Source organism: Arachis ipaensis, chromosome B01 (assembly GCF_000816755.2).
Source record: "Arachis ipaensis cultivar K30076 chromosome B01, Araip1.1, whole genome shotgun sequence".
Taxonomy (NCBI): Eukaryota; Viridiplantae; Streptophyta; class Magnoliopsida; order Fabales; family Fabaceae; genus Arachis; species Arachis ipaensis.
The window spans coordinates 55,625,327-55,637,359 of record NC_029785.2 but is presented as its reverse complement, the minus strand read 5'-3'; the positions used below and the strand labels follow the sequence as shown (position 1 = coordinate 55,637,359).

The window sequence follows — 12,033 nt, the reverse complement described above, 5'->3', positions numbered from 1 at the left end:
TCTCTAGAAAATAAAAACAAAGATGGAGAATACATCATAGAACTAGAAATTGCAGAGAAAGTAAAATACAGAGAGTAGTTCTCTTTTTTTTAACTTCCAGAACTCCTTCAACAATTCAAAGCTACTCCTATATATACTACTTCTCTCAGCTTCTAGTTGGCTCTTCAAGTCTTGGGCCATTGGATCTTGAGTTTGAAGCAGTTCTCTTCTTCATTTGGGCTTGGCTTTACTTGCAGAGAGAAAATGTGAAGTGGGCAGAGACTTTAGCTCAGGACGTTAGGGGTGTTAACGTTTAGTGAAAATATGAGTTCGAGAACGTTAGTGACAATCAACTTTCTTACTAACGTTCCTAAGTAAAAGCCACGTTAACTTCAACGTTAGTGGCACAAACGTTGCCACTAACATTGCCTCTAAGTCCTTCGCACACGTTATTGAGACTTAACATTCCCAATAACTTTGAAAAGCCCCTTTTGTTCCCACGTTAGAGCCCACGTTAACTTAGTTAATGTGGCTTTTTAACGTGGGCTTGCCATCCTTCGAGAACGTTAGTGACACTCAACATTGTCACTAACGTTCTAAGGTGCCCCTATGTCTCACGTTAGAGTCCACATTAACTAGGTTAACGTGGCTTCTAACATGGCCATGCTTAGCCATCCCCAACGTTAGTGACAATATTGAATGTCACTAAGGTGATAAAGCACCCCTAAGAGCTTATTCATCCAAGTAGATCCCTCACACAGGAACACCACAGACACATATCTTAAGATCAAAACCATTGGTGCCTAGCCTTATTGCTTACTCTTTTTCTTTTGTTTTTTTCCACTTTCAATATTCTTTTCTCTTTCTCTTATTAGGATCTTGTCATATACTTAGTCTCATGAGTATATTCAAAGCAAAGTATTCAGGCCAGATAGTTGTCATCCCACCTTATGGTTGAACCAACTTAGCTAACTTATGATCATACCACAAACTCATGAATGTACTCCATAGTGTGAACTCCACTCTGGTCTTTTGAAACATAAACATTCTCTCTTCATTTGATTAAAAGGGACAAGCATGCAAGTAAGTAAAGTAAGGATGCAGTGAAATAAAGACTAGTGCACATAGACCTATTCAGAACTTAAAAGACAGAATTTAAAAAGGGTTCAACTACGAGTAACTACAAATCAAAAGTGCATTCGGACTTCCAACTTTCAACAATTCTGAGTACAATGGAATTAAGTAACAATACAACCTTCGGGTGATGATTTCTGGTTGCCCTTTCTCTTTGTCATCATCCTAGTTTTTTGCTGCCTCGCTTCTTTGGGTGGAGGTGCACCATTTCCTCATAAGATTCCTGCAAGGTTACTGGAAGTTGCTTGTTCCCAAAGCACTTGAGACATAGTTAGCTTGCATGTATGCTGGTGCTTTTTGAACTCAATTTGGTGTGTGAACACCAAACTTAGTTCCTTGCCCAGTGCAAACATTGCACATATGCAGAGAACCCCATATCTTGTTGTCAACAAAGGAATGATCACCTATAGTCTAACTACATCTAAGTGGTTTCTCTTGATTGGATGGAGCTAGCAATGTTCTTTTGGAGTGGAGTGTAATTCTAACCAATGTCCTTTGGTGGAACACCAAACTTAGAATTACACCATCACTCTTGGATTGTTCTGGTGTGGAACACCAAACATAGCTCCTTACAATACAGGGGAAACGACTTGTGATTTTTTATTGAAATAAAGATGAAAGTGAAACTACCTGAGGTTGGGTTGCCTCCCAACAGAGCGCTCTTTTATCGTCGCTAGCTCGACGAGTCCTTAATTACTTGAGATGGTACTTTACTCTGGGGTTTTCCCCCATGTTGTCCAGATAATGCTTGAGTCTTTGTCCATTCACTGTAAAAGTCCTCTCTGAACCTTCATCCGTGATTTCGATGTGGCCATATGGTGATACTTTCGTAACCATGAAAGGTCCGGACCACCTTGACTTGAGTTTTCCTGGGAACAGCCTTAATTTAGAATTGTAAAGGAGTACTCGCTGCCCCTTTTCGAAACTCCTGGGCGCAAGATGCATGTCATGTTTTCTCTTTGCCTTTTCTTTATACATCTTAGTGTTTTCATAGGCTTGTGACCTGAATTCCTCCATTTCTTGCAGCTGCAAGATCCTTTTTGCACCAGCAGCAATGCTGTCAAAATTTAGTATCTTGATAGCCCAGAGAGCTTTGTGTTCCAGCTCCAGTGGTAAATGACAAGCCTTCCCATAAACCAGTTGATATGGAGACATTCCAAGTGGAGTTTTGAATGCTGTTCTGTATGCCTAATGAGCATCATCCAGCTTCTTCGACCAATCCTTTCTAGATGCACCCACATCTTTTCCAGGATCCTCTTCAGCTCTCTGTTGGATATCTTAGTTTGCCCACTTGTTTGAGGATGGTAAGGTGTGGCTACTTTGTGTTTTACCCCATATCATAGGAGGAGAGCTTCTAGTGGTTTGTTACAAAAGTGGCTCCCTCCATCACTGATGAAGGCTCTTGGGACTCCAAACCGGCTAAAGATATTCTTCTTGAGGAAGTTCATGACTACCTTGTTATCATTAGTTGGGGTTGCAATAACCTTTACCCACTTGGAAAAATAATCCACTGCTACCAGGATGTACTTGTTTGCATATGAGGTTGGGAATGGTCCCATGAAATCTATTCCCCACACATCAAACAGTTCCAGTTCCAAGATGAAATTTTGTGGCATGGCGTTTCTTTGGGGCAGGTTTCCAGATCTTTGGCATTCATTGCAGCTTTTTACTAGTTCCTTGGCATCCTTGAAAAGGGTGGGCCAAAAGAATCCGCTTTGTAACACCTTTGCTGCAGTTCTGTCCCCTCCAAAGTGCCCGCCATAACATGAACCGTGGCAATTCCACAGGACTTCTCTTCCTTCTTCTTCCGAAACACATCTTCTAAGGATTCCATCTGAACATTTCTTGAAGAGATATGGCTCGTCCCAAACAAAGTATTTTGCATCATTCATGAGCTTCCTTTTTTGATGTTTATTGATCCCTAGGGGTAATGCCCCAGTTGCCTTGAAATTTGCAATATCTGCAAACCATGGTACTTTGTGAACTGTCATCAACTGCTCATCAGGGAAGAGCTCGTTCACATTTGTATCATTTCTTCCACCTTGATCATGAGAGATTCTGGATAGGTGATCTGCCACCTTGTTCTCCACTCCTTTCTTGTCTCTGATTTCAATATCAAATTCCTGCAACAGTAAGATCCACCTTATTAGTCTTGGCTTTGATTCTTGCTTGGCAAACAAATATTTAAGTGCTGTGTGATCTGTAAAGACAATCACTTTAGCACCAATGAGGTATAATCTAAATTTGTCAAATGCAAAAACTATTGCTAGCAACTCCTTTTCAATAGTGGTATAATTTCTTTGAGTTTCATTAAGGACTTTGCTAGCATAATATATCACACGAACTAAGTTATCTTTCCTTTGTCCTAACACTGCCCCAACTGCAAAATCAGATGCATCACACATCAATTCAAATGGTAGGTTCCAATCAGGTGGGGAAATGATAGGAGCAGAGGATAACCTCATTTTCAAATGTGCAAATGCTAGCATGCATGTTTCATCAAAGATAAATGGTGTATCAGATACAAGAAGATTGCTTAAGGGCTTGGCTATCTTTGAAAAATCTTTAATGAACCTTCTGTAAAAACCAGCATGCCCTAAAAAACTCCTAATTGCCTTGACATCACTGGGTGGGGGTAGTTTTTCAAAAAGTTCTACTTTAGCTCTATCAACCTCAATGCCTTGGTGAGAGACCTTGTGACCAAGGACTATTCCCCCTGTCACCATGAAGTGGCATTTTTCCCAGTTCAAGACCAAATTGGTCTCTTGACATCTTTTTAATACCAAGGCGAGGTGATGTAGGCAACTAGGAAAGGAATCTACGAATACCGAGAAATCATCCATAAAAACTTTAATAAATTTTTCTATCATATCTGAAAAGATAGAAAGCATGCAGCGTTGGAAAGTTGCAGGTGCATTACATAGCCCAAATGGCATGCGTCTATAGGCAAACACTCCATATGGACAAGTAAATGAGGTTTTCTCTTGGTCTCTGGGATCAACCACTATTTGGTTATATCCTGAATAACCGTCGAGAAAACAATAATATGCGTGCCCTGCAAGTCTTTCCAACATCTGATCCATGAATGGAAGGGGAAAATGGTCTTTTCGTGTAGCCTCATTGAGTTTTCTGTAGTCTATGCACATCCGCCATCCTGTGACGGTCCTTGTAGGTATGAGTTCGTTCTTCTCATTGATAACCACAGTGATTCCTCCTTTCTTGGGCACAACATGTATGGGGCTAACCCAAGGGCTGTTTGAAATTGGGTATATGACCCCTCCTTGCCAAAGCTTCATAACCTCTTTCCATACCACTTCCTTCATGACTGGGTTCAGCCTTCTTTGGGATTGAATGGATGGCTTAGCATCATCTTCCAACAGTATTTTATGCATGTATATGGCTGAACTGATTCCCTTCAAGTCAGCAAGGGTCCATCCAATGGCATCCTTATGCTCCCGAAGCACCTTGAGTAGCTCGTCCTCTTGATCTTGACTGAGGGATGAATTTATGATCACTGGGTAGTTTTCATTTTCTCCTAGATATGCATATTTGAGAGTGGGTGGCAGTGTTTTGAGTTCATGTTTGGGTGCTTCTGACTTTTCGTTCCCTTCATTTGGTGCATCTGGTATATGTATTTCTGCTGTGGCCACCTCTTCACTTGATTCAGATTCTTCCTCCACCAATCTCTCGTCCTCTTCAGGTTCTTCTTCTTCAAATTCTCCTGCACTTCATCCTCAAGTGCATCTAACCTCATGCATTCCCCCAATTGTTCTGGTGGGTAACTCATGGCCTTGAACACGTTGAATGTCATCTTTTTATTATGTAATCTCAGGGTGAGGTCACCCTTCTGAACATCAATGACAGCTCCAGCAATGGCCAAGAATGGCCTTCCCAAGATGATGGAGGTCTTGGCGTCCTCCTGCATGTCCAGCACCACAAAATCTGCTGGAAATATGAAATCTCCCACTTTTACCAGCAAATCCTCTACTATCCCGTGAGGAAATTTGAACGATCGGTCTGCCATTTGTAGGGCCATTTTTGTTGGTTTAGCCTCCTCAATTTTCATCTTTCTCATCATAGCTACTGACATCAAATTGATGCTGGCCCCTAAGTCACAAAGAGCCTTCTCTACTGTGATCTCTTCTATAATACAAGGGATCTGAAAACTCCCAGGTTCCTTCAGTTTCTGGGGTAGTTTATGCTGAATGATAGCACTACACTCTTCGGTTAGTATCACAGTCTCATTGTTCTTCCAGCTTCTCTTCTTAGTCATTAGCTCCTTCAAAAACTTGGCATAGAGTGTCATTTGTTCTATGGCTTCAGCAAAGGGTATGTTGATTTGTAGTTTCTTGAAGATTTCCAAAAATCTCAAGAACTGGTTGTCATCTTCCTTTATCTTCAATAGCTGGGGATATGGAGCTCTTGAGATGTTCAGTTGTGGCATCCCTTTTTCTTTCTGCGGACTTGGTGTGGGAGGTTGAACTCCATCTTGCTCTTCTCCCTTTTCATTTGAGCCTTCTTCTTGTGGTTTTTGGGGCAGTTCCTTCAGTTCCTTCCCACTCCTAAGTGTGATAGCTTGACACTCCTCCCTGTTGCTTGAATTGGCATCACAGCAAAGGTTCCACTCAAGGTTTGGGTGGTTTCTCCACCCAGGGTTCTAGGTCTTGGAGTATGGATCATAGTTTTTCCTTGGTGAATTCCCAATGTAGTTGGCTTGCTCCTGACTACCCTCTGCTTCTTCATTCACTCCTTCTTGGGTTGTTGCTGAAGTTGATCTCAGCTCTCAGCCTATTGATTCGTTGAGGAGGGTAAAATCTTGCTAAGAATTTGTTCACCACGTCTTCCCAAGTTGTCAGGCTTTCCCTTGGGAAAGATTCCAGCCACTTGGCTGCTTTGTCCCTAAGTGAGAATGGAAACAAGAGCAGTCTATAGGTGTCAGGATGAACACCATTAGACTTTACTGTGTCACATATTCTCAAGAAGGTGGTCAAATCTTGATTGGGGTCTTCTTGAATACCTCCTCCAAACGAACAGTTGTTCTGAACAAGGGTGATGAGCTGTGGTTTAAGTTCAAAGTTGTTGGCATGGATTGTTGGCTTTTGGATGCTACTTCCACAATTGCCTGGGTTTGGATTGATGTAAGAGCTCAAAACTCTTCTATCCTCCCCAGCATGATTTGCTCTACCTCCTCCCCCATGGTTGTGATCCTCTTCTTCATGATGGTTTTCCATGTTGTCTTCCATGTTTGGTTCAAAGAATTCCTCTTCTTCCTCAGCACCAACCACTTTCTTTCCTCTTACCTCCCTCCTTAATCTAAGGAAGGTCCTCTCAGGTTCAGAATCGAAGGAAGTTGAAGTCCCGCTTCTTCTCCCTGTCATACAACCATCAAGTGCAAGCAAGAAAAGATAGGTGCAGAAAGTATTTGTGTCAGAATTACTGTTAGTTGTTGGTGATACAATATATCAAACAGTTAGTGGGTTAGCAAACAGAATTGAAAATAACAAAGAAGAACAAAAGAGTAGAGGGGGAAGGGAAGCAATAGAGCTCCCTAACCCAATGAAAGGGGTTTAGTTGTTCATAGCTCTAGAAAATAAAAACAAAGATGGAGAATACATCATAGAACTAGAAATTGCAAAGAAAGTAAAATACAGAGAGTAGTTCTCTTTTTTTTAATTTCCAGAACTCCTTCAACAATTCAAAGCTACTCCTATATATACTACTTCTCTCAGCTTCTAGTTGGCTCTTCAAGTCTTGGGCCTTTGGATCTTGAGTTTGAAGCAGTTCTCTTCTTCATTTGGGCTTGGCTTTACTTGCAGAGAGAAAATGTGAAGTGGGCAGAGACTTTAGCTCAGGACGTTAGGGGTGTTAACGTTTAGTGAAAATATGAGTTCGAGAACGTTAGTGACAATCAACTTTCTTACTAACGTTCCAAAGTAAAAGCCACGTTAACTTCAACGTTAGTGGCACAAACGTTGCCACTAACATTGCCTCTAAGTCCTTCGCACACGTTATTGAGACTTAACATTCCCAATAACTTTGAAAAGCCCCCTTTGTTCCCACGTTAGAATGTTAGTGACACTCAACATTGTCACTAACGTTCCAAGGTGCCCCTATGTCTCACGTTAGAGTCCACGTTAACTAGGTTAACGTGGCTTCTAACGTGGCCATGCTTAGTGATGAGCGGATATTTTATACGCTTTTTGGGGTTAATTTCATATAGTTTTGAGTATGTTCTAGTTAGTTTTTAGTCTATTTTCATTAGTTTTTAGGAAAAATTCATATTTCTGGACTTTACTATGAGTTGTGTGTTTTTCTGTAATTTCAGGTATTTTTCTGGCTGAAATTGAAGGAGCTGAGCAAAAATCTGATTCAGGCTGAAAAAGGACTGCTGATGCTGTTGGATTCTGACCTCCCTGCACTCAAAGTGGATTTTCTGGAGCTACAGAACTCGAAATGGCATGCTTCCAATTGCTTTGGAAAGTAGACATCCAGGGCTTTCCAGCAATATATAATAGTCCATACTTTGCACAAGGATAGACGATGTAAACTGGCGTTCAACGCCAGTCCTCTGCCCAATTCTGGCGTCCAGCGCCAGAAAAGGATCAAAAGCTGGAGTTGAACGCCCAAACTGGCACAAAAACTGGCGTTCAACTCCACAAATGGCCTCTGCATGTGAATTGCTTAAATCTCAGCCCAGCACACACCAAGTAGGTCCCAGAAGTGGATCTCTGCACCATCTGTCATAGTCTACTCACTTTTTGTAAACCTAGGCTACTGGTTTAGTATTTAAACAACTTTTAGAGACTTATTTTGTATCTCATGACATTTTAGATCTGAATTTTGTACTCTTTGACGGCATGAGTCTCTAAACTCCATTGTTGGGGGTGACGAGCTCTGCTGTGTCTCGATGAATTAATGCAAGTATTTCTGTTTTCCATTCAAACACGCTTGTTCTATCTAAGATGTTCATTCGCACTTAACTGTGATGTTAGAGTTCTCGTTAACTTAGTTAACATGACTCTCAACGTGGTCAATGATGGCTTCGAGAGCATTATTGGCAATCACTTTTCTCATTAACTTTGCAAGTTACCTCCCATTCTTTGCTTCCTTTGGTCCTGAAATCAAGCAATAGAGTGCATCAAAGTTCTAGTACAGGTCATGGGTAATGCAACATACAATTTGTCACTAAACTCATGCAAAATCCTCATGAAATAATGTAAGATGCACAATGTATGCTTGAATCAAGGTGTAAGTGAATATCTACCCAAAACTAGCTTATTTCCTAAGGAAATGCATGAAACTAACCTAAAAACAGTAAAGAAAAGGTCAGTGAAACTGGCCAAGATGCCCTAGCATCAATGAACACCAAGAACACTTTGAAGATCATGATGAACATCAAGAACATATTTTTGAAAAATTTTTTATGCAAAGAAAATATGCAAGACACCAAACTTAAAAATCTTTAATGCTTCGACCCTAACAAACGAAAAAGGCATATGAAAAACAAGAAAAGACACAAAACAAGAAAATTTAAAGATCAAACAAGAAGACTTACCAAGAACAACTTGAAGATCATGAAGAACATTATGAATGCATGAATTTTCGAAAAATGCATAAACTTTTAGAAAAAATGCAATTGACACCAAACTTGAAATTGACTCAAGACTCAAACAAGAAACACAAAATATTTTTGATTTTATGATTTTATGATTTTTTTTGCATTTTCTTTTAAATTTTTTTGAAAAACATATAGGAAAAAGAAAATAAGAAATTCAAAATTTTTAATAAGAATCCTAGGAATCTTTCAATGTTGGCCTAAAGCTCCAACCCAAGGGTTGGGCATGGCTTAATAGCCAGCCAGCTTTAGGATATAAATCAGGCATATAACAGCTGATACTTCATCAACTTCATATACATGCCTTTTATGTTGACAAGTGGAAGCCTCAATCCAAAAGAATTTGGATATGGCTTTACAGCCAGCCAGGCTTCAACATGTTACCATGAAACTCTAGAATTCATTCTTAAAAATTTTGAATAATTTACGAAAACAAAAGGAAAAATTTTTTTTGAAACATTTTTGAAGAAATATTTTTGAAAATAAAACAAAAAGAAAATTACCTAATCTGAGCAACAAGATGGACCATTAGTTGTCCAAACTCGAACAATGCCCGGCAACGGCGCCAAAAACTTGGTATGGGAAATTGTTACTCCTGGTTGTAAAATTTGTTGTTCGTTCTCTCCCTGGTAATGGTGCCAAAGACTGGTGCACAATACCATGGTCCAAACATAACTTCACAACTTCACACAACTAACCAGCAAGTGCACTGGGTCGTCCAAGTAATAAACCTTACGTGAGTAAGGGTCGATCCCACAGGGATTGTTGGTATGAAGCAAGCTATGGTCATCTTGTAAATCTCAGTCAGGCAGATATTAAATGGTTATGGAGTTTTTGAATAATAATAATAAATAAACAGAAAATAAAGATAGAAATACTTATGTAAACCATTGGTGAGAATTTCAAATAAGCGTATAGAGATGCTTTCGTTCCTCTGAACCTCTACTTTCCTGCTGTCTTCATCCAATCATTCCTACTCCTTTCCATGGCAAGCTTTCTGTAAGGGCATCACCGTTGTCAATGGCTACATCCCATCCTCTCTGTGAAAAAGGTCCAAATGCTCTGTTACGGGACGGCTAATCATCTCGAGGTTCTCGATCATACTGGAATAGGATTTACCCTCCTTTTTCGTCTGTCACTACGCCCAGCACTCGCGAGTTTGAAGTTCGTCACAGCCATCCCTTCCCAGATCCTACTCGGAATACCACAGACAAGGTTTAGACTTTCCGGATCTCAGGAATGGCCATCCATGGGTTCTAACTTATACCACGAAGATACTAATAACTCGGACTCGGTCCCCTATATTAGATATCTAAGAGATATTCGTTCTAGCTTGTTTGCATGTAGAACGGAAGTGTTTGTCAGGCACGCGTTCATAAGTGAGAATGATGATGAGCGTCACATAATCATCACATTCTTCATGTTCTTGGGTGCGAATGGATACCTTAGAAGCGGAATAAGTTGAATTGAATATAAAACAGTAGTACTTTGCATTAAATCATGAGGAACAACAGAGCTCCACACCTTAATCTATGGAGTGCAGAAACTCTACCATTGAAAAATACATAAGTGAAAGGTTTAGGCATGGCCGAATGGCCAGCCCCCATGATCTAAGAACTAGGCGTCCCAAGATGTCTAATACAATAGTAAAAAGTCCTATTTATACTAAACTAGTTACTAGGGTTTACAGAAGTAAGTAATTGATGCATAAATCCACTTCCGGGACCCACTTGGTGTCTGCTTGGGCTGAGCTTGAAGTTTACACGTGCAGAGGCTTCTTTTGGAGTTGAATGCCAAGTTGTAACGTGTTTTTGGCGTTCAACTCTGGTTCGTGACGTGTTTCTGGCGTTTAACTTCAGACTGCAGCATAGAACTGGCGTTCAAAGCCCTTTTGCATCGTCTAAACTCGACCAAAGTATAGACTATTATATATTTCTGGAAAGCCCTAGATGTCTACTTTCCAACGCAATTGGAAGCGCGCCATTTTGAGTTCTGTAGCTCCAGAAAATCCATTTTGAGTGCAGGGAGGTCAGAATCCAACAGCATCAGCAGTCCTTCTTCAACCTCTGAATCTGATTTTTGCTCAAGTCCCTCAATTTCAGCCAGAAAATACCTGAAATCACAGAAAAACACAAAAACTCATAGTAAAGTCCAGAAATGTGAATTTAACATAAAAACTAATAAAAACATCCCTAAAAGTAACTAGATCCTACTAAAAACATACTAAAAACAATGCCAAAAAGCGTATAAATTATCCGCTCATCAAGCTCCCTTTGGATGGATGCATTCCTCTACTTCATAACCTCTGGTCTATGCCTTCTGGACTTGGATTTGGGCCAAAAAGGACTTCAGAATTCGCTATGAGTGTTTTCTGCAATTTCTGGTGCGTGGCCTCTGTCACGCGTCCGCGTGGGTCACGCGGTCGCGTCATTCGGAGCTTTTCTTGACACGCGGTCGCGTCAGTCATGCGGCCGCGTCATATGTGTTATGCTTAAGGCACACGGTCGCGTTAGTCATGTGGCCGCGTCGCCGCTTCTTCGCGCTTGGCATGCGATCGCGTCGTCCATGCGATCGCGTGGATGCCAGTTTCTTCAAGGACTCCGTTTTGTGCTTTCCTTCCATTTTTGTATGTTTCCTTTCCATCCTTTGAGTCATTCTTGCCTTAGAAGATCTGAAACTACTCAACACACTAATCACGGCATCGAATGGAAATAAAGGTAATTAAAATAATTAATTTTAAAGCGTAGGAAACATGTTTTTCACATACATCACATAATAAGGAAGGAGAAGTAAAACCATGCAATTAATATGAATAAGTGGTTGAAGGATTGAATAAATCACTCAAATTAAGCACAAAATATATCATAAAATATGGTTTATCAGTACGCACACATGGAAATTCTCGCTTGTGCGCGCGCACGTAGGGCTGTGCGCACGCACACTTCGCTATGTGTGCTTTTCCTTATTTTCTTCATGTTTTCTCCCTTGTACATGCTTTCTTCCACTTTTGGCCATCCATTCTTGCCTCTAAGGCCTGAAATCACTCACAAACCATATCACGGTATCGAATGACATAAAAGTGGAATTAAAATCACTAATCTAAGCATTAAAATGCATGTTTTCACATTTAGAATCAAATTAGGGATCAAACACAAAAGTATGCTATTTTGGTGATTAAGTGTGAGTTCATGTGCTAGAATCCATTCAAATCAAGCCAAAATACATCGGAAAATATGGACTCATCAGCTTCCAAGGCATGAATTCAAGATTAATTGATGTATTTTGATGTATTTATGATGGCTGAA

General features: G+C 40.4%; 1 protein-coding gene across 1 annotated transcript in view; it reads right to left on the bottom strand.

The window, feature by feature from the left end:
- The window catches only part of LOC110266003, a gene marked incomplete at its 5' end in the record, with an annotated part of 14,026 nt that extends 10,460 nt beyond the window's left edge, over nt 1-3,566 (bottom strand). The window contains 2 exons of the mRNA XM_021109655.1: nt 2,770-3,236; nt 3,432-3,566. Of these exons, the coding sequence (XP_020965314.1) occupies nt 2,770-3,236; nt 3,432-3,566 (602 nt within the window). The remainder of the gene's footprint in view (nt 1-2,769; nt 3,237-3,431) is intronic.